The 20,748-nt window shown below is 40.5% G+C and overlaps 2 protein-coding genes across 3 annotated transcripts; one reads left to right on the forward strand and one right to left on the reverse strand.

Moving 5' to 3' along the window:
• Positions 1-412: 412 nt before the first annotated feature.
• Positions 413-7,013, reverse strand: tbc1d24 (TBC1 domain family, member 24). Of its 2 annotated transcripts, none has more exons than XM_058061174.1 (7): positions 6,882-7,013; positions 3,228-4,297; positions 2,567-2,725; positions 2,428-2,491; positions 2,250-2,345; positions 1,350-1,596; positions 413-1,270 (listed from the first exon to the last, which is right to left on the reverse strand). In XM_058061174.1, exons 2-7 carry the CDS (start codon positions 4,214-4,216, stop codon positions 1,116-1,118), a joined length of 1,710 nt encoding a protein of 569 aa, XP_057917157.1. In that variant the 5' UTR covers positions 4,217-4,297; positions 6,882-7,013; the 3' UTR covers positions 413-1,115. The 2 variants fall into 2 exon arrangements, with proteins under 2 accessions (XP_057917157.1, XP_057917158.1); XM_058061175.1 differs by having other exon boundaries at positions 6,738-6,882.
• A 1,406-nt stretch (positions 7,014-8,419) lies between these two features.
• LOC131109858 (alpha-1,6-mannosylglycoprotein 6-beta-N-acetylglucosaminyltransferase B-like) lies at positions 8,420-20,184 on the forward strand. The gene is made up of 17 exons (XM_058062289.1): positions 8,420-8,538; positions 9,828-9,946; positions 10,027-10,153; positions 10,238-10,374; positions 12,676-12,740; positions 12,922-13,095; positions 13,169-13,333; positions 13,408-13,577; positions 13,652-13,783; positions 14,009-14,142; positions 15,643-15,767; positions 15,839-15,994; positions 16,061-16,207; positions 16,981-17,097; positions 18,100-18,174; positions 18,289-18,449; positions 19,850-20,184. Exons 1-17 carry the CDS (start codon positions 8,513-8,515, stop codon positions 20,037-20,039), a joined length of 2,220 nt encoding a protein of 739 aa, XP_057918272.1. The 5' UTR covers positions 8,420-8,512; the 3' UTR covers positions 20,040-20,184.
• Positions 20,185-20,748: the final 564 nt, after the last annotated feature.

Here is a 20,748-nt window from a genome sequence, read left to right on the forward strand (position 1 = left end):
TATCTCCTGACTGTGTGGCCTATACATGCTAACCACCCAGCCACTCAAAAGTACATAAACTCAAACCATGGTCTTAAATTGTACAATCAAGTATGTACTTTGTGTAAACATTTCCAGTCATGCAGTTTCAAGTCATAAAGTTCCTCAAAAGCAACAAAAATAAACATGAGTAATATTTTTCCCTTAAGTCCAAGCTTTTTGCATATAAAGGGTATTAAAACAAGAAGGTAATGAGATTGTGGTGTTAAAACAACTACAACAGTAAAGGAAGTAGAATCAAGGGAATGAGCTTTTCCTGATCGGGGGGCGGGGGGCACAAGATGGGGATTTGAGGGTTAGATTCCAGGTCAGCTGACTGAAAGGGATCTGGCATACTTCTCAGTCCGAAAATATTATCTTGAAAGTTAAAAACTTTATGGAAAGCATCAAGATGTATTTATTTTCACATGTAAATGACACCAGTGATGTTTAACCATACAGATGAATCCAAATATCAAACGGTTGCATAAGTGTGGGCGGAAAGTTATCAGAATATACAGCCACATTGCTTGTTAACAAAAGAAAAATGCAGCCATAGACCTTTTTTTTTTTTTTAAAGAGGTTTGCTTTAGCTGTCTCAATTAACAGCTTTGGCATTACCATAGTGCAAAATGGCACATTACATTCACAAGCACATATCACAGGACTTCATATAGAGTTCACACGCATATGAACCACAAAGGGATCAAACCTTGTATCTGACTTGGAGCAACCTGACTTAACAACTTAGTCCTTGAAAAAGTGGGGGAAAAAACACAATAACACAACAATATCTGATCATTGAGATTTCCTTTCGGACCGCTGAGCTTGTTTTACTGTCAATATAGCAATCTTCACATTCACTAATTCCACAAACTACAGCTGACATAACGGAAAATGCACACACACACAAGCTACAAAACATACAAAAATAGACAACTCAAAAAATTCTCACATTTTTTCATGACAAAATTAGGTTAATAAATAACATCTAATTTACAGGATGGCTTCAGTTGAATGCATTCTCAAACACATTTCTGGACTTAACATTACATCATGTTAGAATAAGTGCTTATCATTGCGTAAAGTGGGGGACATTAAGAGGCCATGGTGTCCTGGAAGCCCCACACTTCCAGCAAGGACACCTGGAAGCTCTCAGCGCATAGCGGTGGGTTGTCGAACGTCGTGCACCGGCCAGTGCGCCCGTGGTTCAGCTCGGAGTCAATGTAGAGAGCATTGCCTTCTCCGCCGCCTGATTGGAGAGAAGAACACAAACGTAAGATTTTACAGATATAAAGTGTGTCCAAGTGTCATCTTCTTCTTCCACTCACCTACAATGATGGAGTCAAAGTTCCCCGCCATGAACATGGACGTATTCTTGGAGTTGAGGTTGAAATGGCGGGCGGATAGGAAAGGCGACAGCTCGCCAGACAACTTGTCTGGCTGCTGCAAGCTATTGCTATCAGAGTTTTGGCCCTCAGAGGCACCTGTGTCCTCATGGCCCTGATTCTTGACAGCGGAGGCTAACTCAGGGTGGCGGATCACCACCCACTCATAGCGCTCCATCTCTGGCTTCAGCTAGCAACAGAGGGTAAAAGGCTTCAGTCATGTAAACACTCGTAGGGCACTTCATGAGGAACTACATCTGCATGGTGTAACTCGATAAATATACATGCATTTCAACACCTAGTACATGAGATGTCATCTTTAGACAGCAACTTCCTGACATCAGTTCAATGCTCCCCTACGGTGTCGAGTGAAGGCCCGGTGAAACACGACCGGATCAGGTTACAGCAGTTTCCGATCTAGCCGTGTCTGAATATATACGTGCATGAGGGTGATTGCTTGTGTGCCGGGCTCCGACAGCCCCAAGCTATGCATGAACCTGGCCGGTGTGAGTAAATAATTCACACACTGTGGGCATCTGAGACAAATATTTTCTATTTATGGTGCAGCTAACTTGGTAATGCATCACAGACAGAAAACACCAGTCAATATTTTTTTAAGTCAATGATGCTCAAGTCAAGATCATGTGGACAACCCCATCTGCTGGCTATAATATGATATTGCAAATGCAAACAAAAAAGACACCCTTTTGTGATATATAGCATGTACATAGGCATACATTATATAAAGCTGGTGTTTTGGCTATCCCACAAGTATTTGCAGTATAATTTTATAACCAGCAGACGGCGCTGGTTATACCAAACAAAAATAAAATAACAACTCACTCTAAAGACGAAGCACTCCCCCGTGCCGAAGAAACTTAGTTTATTGCCACCCCGCTTGCGTTCTTCCCAATCTGTAGAGAGGAAGGCTCCACATACCTGAGGGCATAAGAGATCCATTGCTCAACATTTTAACTATATCTGCAAATCCAAGTACAAGTGTTTTTATTTGCGTGCATACATCTCCATCTGTGGTTCGGATGAGCAGCAGAGTGGGCTCATAGCCTTCGCAGTGGGAGTAGAATCTGGGTGAAGATGCCACAGTCAATATTTCTATGTAACCCAAGGTGTACTCACACGGGTGATGAAAAACAGTGTACCTGTTGAGGCTACAGCCATGTGTGGAGGTGGTGAAGAGGAGCTGAGGTTGGCACAGGGCAAAGCGCTCAGGGATCCATGACCAGATTTCTCGCATCTCCTTTGTGCTGACAATCTCTGAGGAGAAGGTCTCTGGGTTGAGTGCCAGCTGCACATTCTTCCTGGAGACACAGGAAGTGAAGACAGTCATCTACCTTTTTTTGCATGTTTGTTACACTTAAATGTTTCACATTATCAAACTAATTTAAATATTAGTCATGACAACACGACTGAACACAAAATGCAGTCCTTAAATGAAAGTCTTTATTATTAAGGAAGAAAAATAAATATTTGACCTGTATGGCCATGTGTAAAAAAGAATTCTGATGTCCACCAAAAAGTTAATTTAAAAACTGCATTTTGTATTCAGTTGAGTGTAACCACTTTTGTGAGATACCTTATTAAATCTATTTTGAAACGGAGCAATATGTCATTGAAAACAATGGATATAGATGGTAGAAAAGAGAACCCACCTAAATCTGAACCAAAAGTGGAAGCGAGTGAAGATGAGATGGAAGATGCATGGAAGAAGGCGGCACAAACCAAATAAGGATGAAATAGAATGTGAGTGAGTGAGAGAAAGCCAAAGAAACACTTATGCTTGTGTAAATGAAGTGAGTCTACCTCTTCTGCTTGACAGTGATGCCCTTTTGTTGCAGGGACTTTTCATTGGTCAGCTGCAGCAACGTGATCTCCTTGCGACTCAGCAGGCGAATGGAGAAGGCTTTCTCCAGAAGTTTATCAGGCGTGACGACAGAGGTGATTCCTTTGATGAAAGCCTGAATGTCTGACCTGACTTTGGCCGAATCCTGCTGCTGGTTCCCCTGCCCCGCTGTGGCCCCTGTCGCCTTGTGCTTCCGGTAGAATTTGAGTAATGCTATGGCCACGCGGTAAAGAATCTTGTAGCCCTCCACCATGAAGACATCCAGGACACGGACCATGTGGCTGAAGGGCAGGTCGCCGAGCACCCAACGCTGCCAGTCTGAGTAGACCTCCAGCACATCCTGGGCTGTGGCAACGATCAGCTTGTGAGCTGGTGCGCAGTACTTGTTGGCCAGGTCCCCGAAGGTCATGCAGCTGGACTCGTAGGCTAAAAAGGTCTGATCCAGGAGCCGCTTGCCTGGCTCGTTGCATGCGAGTATGCGGCTCACATGCTCAAAACACTGAGCTTCGTTGGCGCTAAAGTGCAGGAGCAAGGATGTAACGGCTGGAAGGGACGGGCAGTAGGAAATGTCAGGAAACTGACCAGCCAGGCAGTTGATTATACGGTGGGCGGAGCCGACTGCGTCTGCTTTCAGGCAGTAGCGTGGCACAGGGGCCCCATCCACAAACTCTGGCAGCGGGATGTTAGAGGACGGCTTTTTAGTGGCTGCGCTTCCCATCAGGTCTCGATACACTTCAGCATCCGGAGTTACCGTGCGACACGGGATGGTTTTGATCAGCTGCTGGTACACTTGTGCCCGGAGTTTGTGATTCTTTGCCCAGTAACCCTGGCGAGCCATCTGCTTGAACTCTCTGAGGTCCTTGCAGTCCACCTTTGTGGGACTGCTGCTTTTTGCCTGATCCCCCATCTGGTTCCAGTCCACAAAGGTGTCATAGTCGTCTTCAGCCATGGTGGGAAGCCAAGTTGGAAATTACGGTGATGTTGAACTCTTCCGGCCTACTTTACAGAGCCGCCCATGACTGTCACTGGACTGAAAAGGGGGGGGGGGGGGGGGGGGGGGGTTAGTACAATTATTGGACCCTACATTGTACATTGAAGGAGATCATTTACTGCATGCAATGGTAAATGTTTACTTTCCACTAGCTTCCACTAGGAATGTGGAACAAGACACCCAACTCACGAGATGAGATGATGCACGAGAACAAGATGAAACTAGATAGTAAAATTAATTTTTAAGAAAACTACAATGAGTATTACTGGACTAGGCCTGCAACCAATGATTATTTTAATAATCAATTACTCAATTATTTTATCGATGAATTGAAAAAAAAACAACAACAAAAAAACAATTTTTTTTTAATTCCTCCTCTTAGCAGCAATCCCTTTCATGCAAGGACGGACATTTTCCCTCCCCATAGCATAGCAGAAATCATAGCATAGAGGGCGAGGAAGAGGATTTTCTCTGTCACCAAAATTGAAGTAAAGGAGTATAAACAAGGCGGTCAAGTGGTCAAGCACGCAGACTTCACAGCTAGGAGACCAGGGTTCAATTCCACCCTCTGCCATCTATGTGTGGAGTTTGCATGTTCGCCCCGTGCATGCGTGGGTTTTCTCCGGGTACTCCGGTTTCTTCCCACATTCCAAAAACATGCTAGGTTAATTGGCGATTCCAAATTGTCCATAGGTATGAATGTGAGTGCGAATGGTTGTTTGTCTATATGTGCCCTGTGATTGGCTGGCCACCAGTCCAGGGTGTACCCCGCCTCTCGCCCGAAGACAGCTGCGATAGGCTCCAGCACCCCGGCGACCCTCGTGAGGAAAAGTGGTAGAAAATGAATGAAGTATAAACAATCAACGAGTCTATGGCACTTAATGGACTGCTACATGTGCATCAATTAACATGACAACTAGCATGTTTTTAGGCTTGCTGTGACATCACAGTGAGCCGGGCTTCCTATGGGCATGCCCAGGGACAACCTGATATCTGTACAAGCAGAGTGGGACCAACCACAGCAGAGAGGGTGTGCCCGGAGGCGGGCCATGGGTGTAATAAATTAAAACAGACCATTTTGGAAATACAAGGAAATAGCTAGAATGGGTGTAAATTCTGAAAGATCTAAAAATCTTTCTGTGAGCGTTTTATAGGAGTCCACAAATCAATACAATACGCTGGAAATGAGCATAATACTGTAGAGCCCCTTTAAAGTAAGCATCTCAGTAAGAGGGAGTGCCATTTGGCCACAAGACAAGCGGCATAGAGGATCCACAATGCTTTGAAGCTTGTCACATGGTGCCATGGGGACAAAAGGCATGTCCAAAGATTAGTGCCAATAGGCTGAAAACCTGAAAAACAGTTGTCACTTTCTGCAAGATGGGCATGTTTATTTGCTCACACTGCTTGCGCAAGTTCATTGCAGACTTCACCACAGCAAATATGGGACATGTGTTGCAATCCTTTGCACACTCTAATGTACTAAAAGATACACAGGGGGCCACAAGTCCTTAAGCCAGGAGGCCGGCTTGTAACACACAACTTTAACAATTCTGTTATTAAACATGCTAAAAAAAAACAATCAAATGAAGGTATACAATTATTTGATAAACTTCAAACTATAATGTAAGTGTGAGCATATTTTCACCAATTTTGGACAGTATCGCGATAATTACCGTGGCCGATAGTAAATCCATTGCTTGTCACATTGCGCGCGCAACTTGCACAAGGGATATGGGGGTCATGACCCCTGCAAAAATCTGATCCAGCCAATATAACCCCCCAAATATAATCACGCCATCATTCCAATTTAAGAAAAATATGCGTTATCTTGCATTAATATCTTGTATGGTAGTAAGACATAAGACATTTGCTGTGTAGATTATTGGTGTCATTACATCCATTACACCCATTGCCTTGCTAGCTAGTGCTTAAACACAATAGGAATTAACTACTGTCATTGTGGCATAAATAGTTAAATAAATAGTACACAGCTGCAACAATGGCAAGTAAATCACAGTAAATTTATCACAGTGTATTTATAATAATTTATAACACAGGCACGCCAAATTACCCTGACTCATTTAAAAAAAGTAAACGATTCAATAAATAAATAAACAGGCGAAGATTTTAACATTTGTAGACCCAAAGTTACGCCATTGGATTGTCACCTGATTGTACCGACATGAAAATACACCAAAGTATTTAGACGAGCTGATATTCAAAATGATTCCTACTAAAATTCAAAACAACGTCACCAAATCTGGCTATTCTTTTCATTCTTGCCTTGTTAGCATTAGCTAGCCGACACCGGCTACTGTCCACTGTCCATTGCAGAAGCTAATACAATTACAGTCGCATCCTCACAACCAACGACAACTTACACACAAAGAAAAAAATAAATATTCTAAAACAACGTCAGTTAAAAAAAAAAGTAGGGGCTAAAGCTGCAGAGCTGGCTAGCATAGACGCTACGTACCTCCATATTATTTTGCAGGACGAAGCTTTCAGTTTTAACTTGAGAAAACGACCATTGTATATCGCGGTGCTAGTGTCACGACTAAGCGGATGTGATTATTTATGACATTTGGTAAAAACGTGTTTAAAATGCTGTTTCCTTTACCTGGATGCAGGCGATGTCTTGAGACGTGACGCGAGGCGACAGTCCAGGAAAGCCTTACGCATGCGCGGTTGCTCCTAAGAGCTCCAACTTGCCGCTGCAGAGCCCAAATAGACTGCTAATGTTGATTTTTTTAAAATTTAATAACCACCCCGCCGCATACAAAATATTGCATCGGATAAATCCATTACGACATATAAAATACATAATATTTGTTGACTTGGTTACCTTCAGACTGTCAATGCAGTGGGACAGGAAGTACCCTAACAAGGGCAACAAACCATGCCTTTGTGCTGTGGTCAAATCCACCGCCAAAGCACATGACACTTATTACAGATGATTAAATTATAGAAGCCCCATTGCCTTTTACAACAGCTTAAAATGAGCCAAGCTGTTAGCTGCCTAAGCAGGAATTTGCTTGGCCATATTTAAACATCCAGATATCATACAATAGCGGGTTCCAGGTGACTGTGATGCATTTGTGGTAAAATAACAACAAAAAGCTATGTCAGCATGACTAAGAGAGAGCAAGGATAAACAGCTGGGTCTAAAGCCAGTAAGCCTTCAAATCTTCCGCTCCCACACATTGCGTGCCGACCGCCATCCTACCATATTGTGCACAGTTTCATGTTTGAGTGCACAAACACTCATTGAACTATTTGGAACACCTTGTGAAAAGGCATCGTCATTAGAAGACCTTCAGGAGTGCTTTAACGTACTTAGTGGTGCTTACGTCCAAGAAAGAAAAATGTGTCATAATGGGCCTAGAATTTTATTATTTATTTATTATTATGATTTTTTTTTTAAATGTGACCTTTCAAATGTGCTCATGTAATATGCTGTACATTTTCCCGTAGCTGTTTCTATTTTTATTTTATCTTCTTTTTAACAGAGCACTGTGCAAAAAGCCAGACCCTGCAAGTCATGCACATTGCACAATACACTGCTGATGTACACTAAAAGCATTGTATTTTCTAATGTGGATAATAATTATTTACGTATATATGTATATACTTATAATGAAGTTATATGAAGTTATAACAATAATAGCATCAATCCAAAGCCCATGCAAGCTTGAGTCTGTCTTGTGAGCCTGAAAGAAACATTGTCACCCTATAGCGTGGGTTCCATTGTGTCCGTGAATGGACCTCAAGGCCACAGTGGGTATTGTCTTCTTTTTAAAAGGGTAGTCGGGTTACCATGGCAACCACAGGATGCCCACCCATGGGTCGCACAAGAGAGAAAAGGCCACAGTCATAGAAGGAGGGAAAGCGAGCGAAAGCAAGACAAAAAGGAGTTTTTATCCCTAAGTTTATTTCTTTTTTTTCTGTTTGTTTTGTAAACGGGCTTGATGGGTGCCTGGGATTTGTCAGGGAGACCTCAGGAGGTGAGGATATGCATGTGTGTCTATTGTAATACAACTGTTGACATCTTTGTACTGTGATGACAGCATTGTTTTGTATGATATAAACCTGTAAAACCAATTGGCTAGACATGCATATTAAGCGTATATGCAGTGTATTGATGTTTAATGTAATACCCAACAGGATGTATCTATGCTTATTCAGCATGTTGTACTATTTGAATGACTCTTGTCCTGGCAGTGAGATCTGACAGCTGCAAAAAAGGAGGTCATGCGTGTTGGGCTGCGACCACGCAGGTAAGACTGAGCCTCATCAGATTAGTGGCTGCAGTTGTCAGATACAAAAGACACATTCAGTGTGTTTAGTACATGTGTTTAGTCATATAGCAGAAAGTGTAGATTTATTTGGTAAATGACATGTAATTTTGTATTACTTATACATGAATGTGAATACATTCATGTATTCATCCGTGGAGTTAGCTCTGAGAACTTTGAAAAACACTATATTAAACTGTATGAACTGTATTATAATCAATACCACAGGTAAATTATTGAAACTAAATCGCTTAAAGCAGGGGTGGGCAAACTTTTTGACTCGCGGGCCGCATTGATATGACAAAATTTACGGGGGGGGGCAGACTATATATTTTACACATAACAGTCCACCTGGTATTATTGTATCTGTAAAATTGTCATGCAATCTGCTATTATTATTTATTATTTTATATTTATATTTAAATATTTTAAAAATAATAAAATATTATAATAATTACAATAAAATTAAAATAATAATTAGTATATTATTATTATTATGTAAAATATGCAAATATAACAATAATATTATATATAATTAATAATTAGCATTAATATAATAATTATAATAATCATAATAGTTCTAATAATAATCTAATAATCTAATAATCTAATAATAATAATAATCATAATAATAATTATTTTTATAATAATATTATATATAAATAATATAACAATTAGCATTAATATAATAATTATAATAATCATAATAGTTCTAATAATAATTATAATAATCTAATAATAATAATAATAATAATAATAATAATAATAATAATAATAATAATAATAATAATAATAATAATAATTATATAATAATAATAATAATAATAATAATAATAATAATAATTATTATTATTATTATTATTATTATTATTATTAATAATAATAATAATAATAATAATAATAATAATTATTAATAATAATAATAATAATAATAATAATAATAATAATAATTATTATTATTATTATTATTATTATTATTATTATTATTATTATTATTATTATGTGCTTGTATCCCTTTTTTCAGGAGCACTTTGTAAACAACAGACCATGTCAAACAACAAAATTGATACAACCATCAAAAGGTTGGCTCAGGCCATGATGCCAGGTTGTATGATGAGTTTAAATGAAATACTTTGGAAAGATTGGGCGGGCCGTATTCAAACACTTGGCGGGCCGGATGTGGCCCCCGGGCCGTAGTTTGCCCACCCCTGGCTTAAAGGTAGACATTGTAGCCATATAAATATAATTCCTTGGTCTATTGTGCCCTCTAGTGGCTGCCTTGTGCTGTGTCTGGGCCTGTCTGCCGTCACAATGCTGCTGCAGAGCTTCTGGGTACCTCAAGAAATGTCTACATATGAACCTTCTAGGAGGTTACGTGCACAAGATCAAGGTACAAAAAAACCTCACACATAATCTCACATATTAAATAGTACTTATGGTAATATGAAAAGTATAATTTATCATTCTCAGGTCAGCAAAGTCTGGGTTTACACAAGCTGAGCCTTCGTTTGGAGGCCCTTAATACTCATGTGCAGAGGCTGAGCAGACAACAAAATACAAAGATGACCCCAGATGACCTTCTAGGAGTTCTACAGAGGTGCTAACACAACATTTGGTATATCTATTTTTCTGATTTATGTATTAAACTAAATAGTAAGCACATGTTATATTGGTTTACCAGCTTTAGACAGGACCAGCAAGGCTTGGCCCGCTTGGTCAAGAGAGAGCTGAAGAAAGTTTCCCACACGCTGGACCAGTTAAACCATCATCACCTGCCTCACACATCTACCACACATGGCAGTCATGGTGAAAGCACAGGTATTTGAACAAACCTCTTTCATTAAAATATAAACTGTCACAACTGTCAAAACTGTCTCAGTATAATAAATGCAATTACTTTAATACATCCATCCATTCATTTTCTATGACACTTATCCTCATTAGGGTCACAGAGGAATGCTGGAGCCTATCCCAACTGACTTTGGGTGAGAGGTGGGGTACACCCTGGACTGGTCGCCAGCCAATCGCAGGGCACTACTTTAATCTTCAATATGATACAGTAATTAAATTAAATTAAATTAAATTAAAAATAAAATAAAATAAAATAAAATAAAATAAAATAAAATAAAATAAAATAAAATAAAATAAAATAAAATAAAATAAAATAAAATAAAATAAAATAAAATAAAATAATGTTCTATGTAACCAGGGTCATAATGGAAAATAATGTGACTTTTGAGGTTCCATGATAAATACACTGTAAAAGCGTTTCCAGTTTGTGGTTTCTTCCAGTTCTAATCCACTAATTGGCCAATTTCAAGCTCCTCTGTGGTGGCCTGCAGTGACACCATGGTTCAAAAAGCATTCCAGTAGAAGGTTAACCACACCGCCAAATTAACAAGCTTCGATAATAGATGTTGTGAAGGGAGGAAGGGGACGTGGGGTAAAGGCCAATGGGTGCAGTCCTTGAATAGAAGTTTAACAAGACCCACCTGAGAGGTGTCAGGTGAGAATAAGGTTAGACACACAGAGTGGGTGCACTCTCACCTCCTTATTTGAACAATTCAGAAATTGGCGGCACACGTACCGGACATGCATGCCACCCGCATACACTGAAAACACGCATAAAATATGACTCAATTACCCAGGAGTCTTTTCATAAACACATCCACTGTGCCCTGAACTGTTTTTTTTCCACCCTCCTTTTCTTTTTACTAGGTTGTTTTACACTGTAAAGGAGTGTTTATGTTGGCAAGGGCCGACAGGAACTGTTGGGTAGGACGCAGGTGTGTGTGTGTTAGTTCCATTTGAGTGACATTAGCAAGAGGTGGAGGGGGGGCTAAGGGAAGTGAACACAGTGCCGCCACTCTAATGCTATGTTTATCATGTCAATTTCAATTGAAAGGACACTTCTTAAGGCATAATCCAATATAAAAGATGTGTGAAAGTGCCTGTACAAAGATAATGATGCTAGGTTTTGACAGTGTCAATCAAAAGTGGGTAAAAGTATTCTTACAAAGGGAACATTTGTTGTATTGAACAGGCTGCACGGTGAAAGAGTGGTTAGCGTGCAGGCCACACAGCTAGGAGACCCGAGTTTGAGTCCACCCTAGGGCATCTCTGTGTGGAGTTTGCATGTTCTCCCCGTGCATGCGTGAGTTTTCTCCAGGTACTCCGGTCTCCCACATTCCAAAAACATGCTAGGTTAATTGGCCACTCCAAATTGTCCATAGGTTTGAATATGAGTGTGAATGGTTGTTTGTCTATATGTGCCCTGTGATTGGCTGGCTGGCGACCAGTCCAGGGTGTACCCCACCTCTCGCCCGAAGACAGCTGACATAGGCTCTAGCACCCCGGCGACCCTCGTGAGGATAGAAGTGGTAGAAAATGAATGAATTAATGTTGTATTGAACCACATTTATTGTGCAGGTTTACACTATAAAGTGGATGCATATGAAGTAAATTCTTACTAAACACAATTGCTAGCACTACATATAAACATACTCCTGATCAAAATTTTACGATTATAAACTCAGATTTTACACTGTTGGCGCTTAATTTCTAAGTAGAGCTTCAAAATGCCTTCAGTCCCGAGGGATGCCCCCTGCAACATCTCCATATAGCCAGCTGCCATTTGACGCCCCTGCACTACCTGAAGCTCCATTGTTCAGATTATGATGGCATCCCCATCTACTGTGCCTTCTCCTTGTCATGCTTGTAACGTTCGAAAACATCAGGAGGAAGTTTTGCATTTTTTTGGCGTCAGAGGATAAAACTTTCAATGTCCCATCTTTGGTGCTACTGTGCAAATTCCAAACAGGCAATTTTATGGCGCAGAAGGAGACAAGGCCGTTGAAGACCTATTTTGTTCTCAAAATAATTCTCTCTCAGATGCCTTCTAATGGTTATTGGACTGCACTAGGCACCAGTAAAACCTTCATTTTGGGCTCTGGATGTCTCCCACGTCCTTTTTTTGAGTTTACTAATTGCTGATTACACATTTGCTTGGGTTGAATTAAATAAAACTGGGTCACGACTTCATGATCATTGAAAAATGTGAGTCCCAGTATATGAGACATAGTCATAAATAGTAATATTAATGTCCTATATTCCCTTCAGGACCCAAAGAGTGGTGTGTGGTGCCGGTGGATCCTGCATATCCACTGTGTGCAGAGAAAGTTGAGGTAAGTGGTATCAGGTCCATGAGCAAGGAGGTTTTCATTCATAAGGTCATGAAAACTTGGAACTTGGGAGATAATAGATTGTTGCCCCTGGTTGATGCTCATCAACAGGCGACACAGGGAGACAAATGATGCTATTAAAATGTACCTTTTTGCACAGAACCTTAACAACCGTCTGTTAAAGTTCCTGCAGGCCCAGTGGCAGTCAGACCCCTGCTATGCCTTCTATGGTGTGGACGGCACCACCTGCTCCATATTGACTTACCTCAGCCAAATAGAGAACTTCTGCCCCCCTCTACCTGGCCGGAACTTGTCTTCTCCCCCATGGCATCAGAAACCACCGCCATATACTAATAAAGTACACGTTCAATAGTATAATGTGTGTAATTCTATCAGTGCATCTGGTTGCATACTCACACTATTTTGTTCAGGCTGAGATACGTTCAACGCTGAAACTGCTCTTTGAGGCCATCGGCAACAACAGCGGTGCTGCAGTGACATTCATGCTGTCCAGAGTGGAAATGATGTCGGAGTGCTGGAAACAGGCTGCTGTCAGGATGAGACAGCACAACAAGACTCATAGCTCTCAGATGAAGGTACAACTAGCAGGATAGTTTACTATTGTAGAGACTTAAGCAGACCGAAGACATATTTCTCCCCAAATGAATAGGTGCTGCTTTATCCTGGTGCCCTGGCTGGGGATGGAGGCCAACGTTTCCAAGCCATGGTGGAAAGAGGTGGTCCTCTTGGAGAGCTAGTTCAATGGGCAGATCTTAGTGCCTGTTTGACCATCCTGGGACACAATCTGACACTGAGCACCTCACAGCATCACCTCCGCAGGTGGAGAATATTAAAAAAAAAAGCCATTGAGTTTCTACTTAGAAATGTATGTGACTATGTTGTGATGCGTCCAGCCTGATTGGTGCCCCTCCTGGCCGAGGCAGCTGTCCCATTAAGGCACCCCTGACCTTTGACCTCATCTATACCGACTACCATGGCCTAGCTCACCTTCGAGGAGCCATGGGACTGGCTTTCCAGCATTACCAGTGAGACCACAATTTTTTAAAACCAATTTGGAAAAAAAAAATCTGGGATAGGCTCCAGCTCGCCTCAACACAGAAGAGTTTAAAATAAGCTCCTCCCCTCCATGAATACACTCTAATATACACTCTAATTGGGTTTTCATCCATGATATCCTGGGGGATACATTGTGGCTTCTTCCAAAATTTCAGCAAAAAACATTTTCTCTACCAACTGATTTTGTATTATAGGTGTCGCTTCAGAATCCTGGACTCATTTGGCACTGAGCCGGCCTTTAACTTGGGAAGTTACGCAAGCAGCCATGGCTATAAGACACTGTGGGGCAGCTGGAACCTTCACCCTTTGCAGTACATGACCATGTTCCGTAAGTGTTATTATTGTTCCTGTTATTATTGTAAACATGAGAACCAGTGGTTAAGATAGCGAGGAAGGGTACATGCAGTCTGATACCACCATGTGTCACAATAGTCGTCATTATGGAAGAAAGTCATGTAACCGACATACTGTATCAATCCATAATGATTATGCGTCACATACTTTTAGGCATTCTCAGGATTAACAGTGAGTGAGGTTAAATCAACACTGTGCGCGGACAGAACCTTCATTCTAACACCTCTTCCTGTGACTTTTCCCGTCCTGCCGGGGGATGGAGACAAGCTGGATGAGGTTTAGAGCCGCTCTTCATCCCTCAGCCGAGAACATGTTTATTTGTCTTGCTGGAAGGAGAGATAGGTGTTGGCTTACAGCTTATATAGTGAGTCAAGGAGAGGGAGATAGTTGGTTTTGATGAGGATAAGTGGTGATAGATGCTCAAAGGAGAAGTGTGCTTCTGTAGTGCTGATGTGACAGCTAGGATAGAAAGGCCCACACACACACACACACACACACACCGCAAATTGGAATGGGTGCTCACACTCACATTCCTGCATCACTTAGCTAAATACTCATCCCTCACACCTCTTTCAGTGTGCTGCAGGGCAGCTGCCTATCCAAACAGAGGGGGGTGAACGTCTTATATGTGGAGAGTTCTCATTCCCTCTAACGGTTGGTTTTGTACACGCAGCCAACAGAGTTGCTCACCCTACTATTTGAAATCATCAAACATTCACTTTACATTTAATGTAACAATGTGGTTATTGCGGTTGTAGTGTGCTCAAAAAATATAGGAAGTTTGAAAACATGTTGAGTTGCGCGGAGGCCGTGTGGTTTGCGCGCAGACCTCACAGCTAGGAGACCCGGGTTCAATTCCACCCTCGGCCATCTCTGTGTGGAGTTTGCATGTTCTCCCCAAACCTGTGATTGGCCTATGCTGATAAATGAAACCTAAATATGTGTTGTGTTGCATGGGTTGAGCCGACAAGGGATGCGTATTGCAGCAGAAATAAACACAACCGTAAAACGGGGTTATAAGGGACGGTGGCGGGGTAGTAAGGGACAATTTTCAGGAACATTTTTAAATGTAATTCTGCCTTTTCATGTTAAACAGGAAGCTGCTTTGTGTTGTTTTTTTTAAAAAGAATATATTTGATAATATATTCTTGAACAAATCGTTCAAAAAACATTTTCCCGAAAATTGTCCCTTATTACCCCGCCGTCCCTTATAACCCCGTTTTATGGTACTCTGTAAAACCAACTGATGCCAGCATGTTTGATCACACATTTTTGTTTACACGCTTTGCCTAGTTATCACTGGCGGCTAGAATTATCCACCTAGCTTCTTGTCTGTGACTTTTTACCAAAAACAAAAAAATCAATTTGGTTAGTTTGGAGCTCGTTTTTGTCCTACAGGGTATTGGGTTCTGTGTAAATTTGTATCTTTTTTTGCACCTTTGATATTATGGTATGAATGTCATTTTGTATGCAGCACATACGCCTGATAATTCCTTCCTGGGCTTTGTAAGTCAAGAGGCAGGACAGGGGCAGGAGTCTGACCTCTACAGGAAGGAGAAGATAGCAGTCATCTATGGCAAGCAGGAGTACATGTGGCAGGTAATGCAACAAAATGTCTACTTCACAGATGTACAACCTTAACAATATTTTCTTGCGTGTGAATACTTTAGGGAAAATCGGAATATATACAGGTGATTAGTGAAGATCTGGAGACTCATGCTACTGTCTACCAGCCTCCAGGACATGTCTCCACCTTGCCCAGTTTTGTGAGAAACCACGGCCTGCTCTCCCAACAACACTTCCTGCGACTCCTCCGCACAGCCAAGGTGGTACACAAACTGACGGTCTCCTCGAAAAGCACATGAATAAAACCATCCCCCCTGTCCAATTAGGTGTTTGTAGGTCTTGGTTTTCCGTACGAGGGTCCAGCACCTATCGAGGCTATCGCTCTGGGCTGCATTTTCCTCCAGCCACGTGTCAGTCCGCCTCACTCCTCAGACAATAACGACTTCTATAAAGGCAAACCCACAACAAGACAGGTATATATGGAAATATAAAACACATACACCGTATTCTCGAATAAGTTAGCACAACTCACTTGCACAACTTTTTTTAGTTCATAAACACAAACATTTGAGTATATCAGAGCTTAAATATTTGGAGTTGATATTAGATATAGTACTTTTTTAATGATGGGGTGAAAAGAGAAATAGCTTTCTTTTTCGCATTCTCTCTGCCATGCATTCTCTATTCTTTTTTTAAATTTTCGTCTCATTTCAACTCTTTCCATAGGAAGAAGGCGTGCATGTGTAACCTACACAGTACAAATCTATCTGATGCAATGGATTTATCCTTCATTGATTCTTAGTTTGATTTATTCATGTTTAATAGATACTTTTTTTTATAAGTAACTAGGAGTTAAAAAAAAGTTCATATTAATCAAAAATTACAAGTTCAATAAACTGAAAAGACAGATAATGCAAGTGGCAATCAACATTTATAAGTAGAACTTTTAAGAAAATGTTAACTATACTTATACCAATTAATTATTTTGAGCATTCGGATTTACAATTTCTTAAGTTGTATGTAAACTATCTTTTTAAGTTCATCTTAATATAGATTACTATTAATATAGCCATAGTTCAATTTAATCAAAACATGTTAAATTAACTTGACATAATTAAGTCATTTGAACTTTTTTTTAAGAACTTTGAGTATGCATAACTTAATTTATTTAAGTACTTTGAACATTCCGGTTTACAGTAAATGGATTTAGTATTTTTAATAACAGTGATTGACTTTTGGATCACAGATATCCTCCCAGCACCCCTATGCTGAAGATTTCATTGGTCGGCCTCACGTGTGGACGGTGAATGCGACAAACAGGACACAAGTGCGGGAAGCTGTCAAAGAAATTCTACGCACAGAGGTACACTTACTTTTGACAATTTTGAAATAAGCAATTGTTGAAACGGTCCAAATATTTTTGGACATTTTAAAAAATGTTGTAGAGTGGTCGTCTCCTAAACTTATGGTTGCTGGTTCGATCACTGGTCCCCCGCGGGACCATGTTGGAGTCATCAGTAGGTGAATGACATAACAGTCATTCACCCATTGTCCATTTACTTCTCTTGGTACAATCTAATGACATCTACCACAAGAGCCAGAGCAATGATTAAACTACCAAAAAAATGTGCATGAATATATTAGTGTTGTAATCCTTACAGTGTTGCATTTGGAGTTTCAGCCTCATGGGCATGACCTGTACTATGACGTCATCCCTTGTTTATCACAATGATACAAGTTCTTATTTATGAATTGAATATCGCTGCATATAATGTCTTTTATGACCTTCTAAATGCCGTTTTCAACATTATTAGAGCCCTCAAGACATAACATAACACCCCTATAGTCACATTTACATTTCTTTTACTCTTGGACTTCTTGTGGTGGCTAATGTAACATTACTGACACCTAGTGACCAGTGTAGAAGACTACAAAACAATGTGTTTGAGTTTTCTGAATGTCTTGTATTTGCATTTTAGTTAATGGAGTCACCTTTATGATTTGAAATGCTTATTCCATAGGCAAGAAAATATGTATAATTTGCTTAAAACTAATAACAGTGATGATTTATTATTTAATATATTTTGATTGTATATCCTTTTCAATGGACGATTGCACAGGCGATTGCGTGTCACATATTCTCCCTAGCAACAATCTAAAAGTAGTAAGTTTGCAAAGTATTTATGCAAACATGCGTCATTACAAGGAAAAATAATAATAAAAGTTGAAATGTTGTACATGTGTATGTGTATTGGCAATACATGGAGTAATGGAGAGGCATTTTCTTAGCTTAACTAAACACTAGTGTCCCATCATTTTGTTTCAAATAAAAAATAATTGATCTCAGTTGAGTTTCCTTTTGCAGGTTAAGCCTCTAACGCCAAGAGAGTTCTCCTGTGATGGAATGCTGGAGCGGGTCCATCATTATATCACTCACCAGGTAAAAGCTGCAGTCACATAAGCATACCAACAATAAATCAATGGTTATGTCATTATTTTCTCTCAAAGGCTTACATGTAATCTGATGTGATATTTATGATTCTGTTCCATCCAGAATTTCTGCAGTGCATCAATCACCACATGGCCGCCCAAAAGTGCTCTAAGAGTCCACCTGGGTCCTCTCGGTCAGTCATGTGTAAGCGTGTGTGCACGGTCCTCCCTGGTGTGTGAGCCATCACTCTTTCAACGACTTAACAACCTTGAAGTGTTCACCAGGTGAGAGACGAGCACCATGCTTGCAACACACTGTTAATTCTACATTTGATTTCAATTCTACACTTGTAAGTCCTAGAATATATCGTACAGGACCTAGATGTGGTTTAAAACTCAAATGTTAATAAAATCTAGAAAATTTCAGTGGAAATTTGGATGGGCATGCCACCCGTGCCATGAACCTCGGACCCGGTGTCTACCGGCACTGTGTAGTTTACAATGTAGACATGAGGAAATTGGCTAAAATGCTAACAATTAGTATGCTAGCATCAAAAGTGCCAAGACGGTCCTAAAGCATTCCTATATATAGGTCTTTAAACAGGAGCAAAATAACTAAAATGTTAACATGCATTAACAGTTAGCATGGTACCACCTAGCAAAATATCATGTGGCGAAAGTGCTGAGGCAGTTCTATAGTGTCCCTACATCATGCCATGTGTGTATTTGCATTGAAACATTAGTAAATTTGCTAAAATGCTAACTTTTAGCATGGTATCACCAACAAGATAGCACCAAGGACCAAAAGTGCCAAGGCGGTTCTATAGTGTCCCTGCATCATGTAATGTGTGTTTTTGTATTTAGACACCAGTAAATTAGCTAAAATGTTAACATGCTAACAGTTACCATGCTAGTACCTAGCAAGATAGAATCAAGTACTGAAAGTGGCCAAGGCAGTTCTACAGTGTCCTGACATCATGCCATGTGTGTATTTGAATTTAGACTTGAGTTAATTAGTTAAAATGCTAACAATTACCATGCTAGCACCTAGCAAAATAGCATAAAGTACTGAAAGCGCCAAGGCAGTTCTGTAGTGTCCTTACATCATGCCATTTGTGTATTTGCATTCAGACATGAGTAAATTAGCTAAAATGCTAACATGCTAACAATTAGCATGCTAGCACCTAGCAAGATAGCATCAGGTACTGAAAGTGCCAACGTTGACCTATAGTGTCCTTACATCATGCTATGTGTGTATTAGCAATTAGACATGAATACATTAGCTCAAATGCTAACAGCTAGCATGCTAGCACCTAGGAAGATACTGGATCAGTCAAGTACTGGATGTTCCAAGGCATTCCTGTGGTGTTGCTATATGATGTCATATGTGTTTTTACAAATAGCCATGCATTAGTGAACCAAGGCATCCGAGTCATGTGAGGATCGATAACAAAACATCGATACCTCTGATACCACCGCTTAATGCTGTATCATGGATTCTATGAAAATGTTGATATGGCTCCAGTCATCGATACATGAATATAATAATGTAACATTACAGTGTTAAATAATAATACAACAGAAGTGGGTGATTGTAAATGTAAATGTATGTAGAAGAGACAGCAGTATTCCACCGGTAACGTCAACATCCAGATTCACTTTCACTGTTCCTTTCTAATGTACAGTCTTGGAATCGGTTGTGCCAGCACACTGGAGGAAGTCAACCACATATTCCCCGCCTACACCCCCTGGGGTCGACTCTGTCAACTTCAGCAGGAACCGCTGCTGTTCAGCTGTTCCGGTTCTGACCCTTCCCACCGCCGCCTGTGTCCGTGCAGAGCTTATCGACCTGGACAGGTGGCACTAAGCCCTTAGGACATGGAGGACATGGCAGGAATGAAGTATGAAGTTAAGGAATCAGGTCCATCAGTGCTTCCTTTTGTGTAGATTTGTTTTCACTTTGACTAAAGAGGACAGCTTCACTGCTGATGCTACATAAAAAACAAATGAGACTTAAATCCACATTTTTGTTCCTAATTAGCCATCATTTTGGCTCCTGTGACTTCATGAGATGATTCATAGCTAGCAATACAAAGCCAGGCTATTTTTTATACTCAGGAAATTAATTGACATTGTTATCTATCTATTTGATGATAGAAGGATGATGGAGTATTGTCTATATTTCACTTTAATTTGAAGTCAGAGCCCTCTTTTTCAGTTTGGGTCACATTTACACGCTTCATTGATTCCCGTCTGGCTACAAAATGATGAGTGTGGGCCTCCTTGGAGATAGTGTGACAGCCTCAAATGATGAGGCTCATTATCGCTGTGAATCACAAATAACCCCTGGGCGCCTTTGGGTGGTCGCTGCCATATGAGCATGATTATATTGTCATATAAACCTCCAGTTCCTGACTGTCTTGGCTCTGTTTAACTTCATACCCCCCCGCCCCCACCATAGAGGATGCCGGGCTGCACTGTTTGTCTTTCAAACACATATTCTGTCACTCAAGGCAGGATTAACTATGTTTTCTTGACTGAAATTACACTTTTAAACACTTAAGACAAACTCCTGACTTTTTGT

Source organism: Doryrhamphus excisus, chromosome 22 (assembly GCF_030265055.1).
Source record: "Doryrhamphus excisus isolate RoL2022-K1 chromosome 22, RoL_Dexc_1.0, whole genome shotgun sequence".
Lineage (NCBI taxonomy): Eukaryota > Metazoa > Chordata > Actinopteri > Syngnathiformes > Syngnathidae > Doryrhamphus > Doryrhamphus excisus.

Excerpts from the sequence above, each read along its gene's own strand:
- tbc1d24 (XM_058061174.1), bottom strand. The coding sequence starts at position 4,216 with ATGGCTGAAGACGACTATGACACCTTTGTGGACTGGAACCAGATGGGG. Across the intron at positions 2,726-3,227 it reads ATCACTGTCAAGCAGAAGAG|GAAGAATGTGCAGCTGGCAC; the intron begins GTAGACTCACTT and ends CTGTGTCTCCAG. Across the intron at positions 2,492-2,566 it reads CATGGCTGTAGCCTCAACAG|ATTCTACTCCCACTGCGAAG; the intron begins GTACACTGTTTT and ends ATCTTCACCCAG.
- LOC131109858 (XM_058062289.1), top strand. The coding sequence starts at position 8,513 with ATGCGTGTTGGGCTGCGACCACGCAG. Across the intron at positions 15,768-15,838 it reads AGCAGGAGTACATGTGGCAG|GGAAAATCGGAATATATACA; the intron begins GTAATGCAACAA and ends TGAATACTTTAG. Across the intron at positions 18,175-18,288 it reads ATCATTATATCACTCACCAG|AATTTCTGCAGTGCATCAAT; the intron begins GTAAAAGCTGCA and ends TGTTCCATCCAG.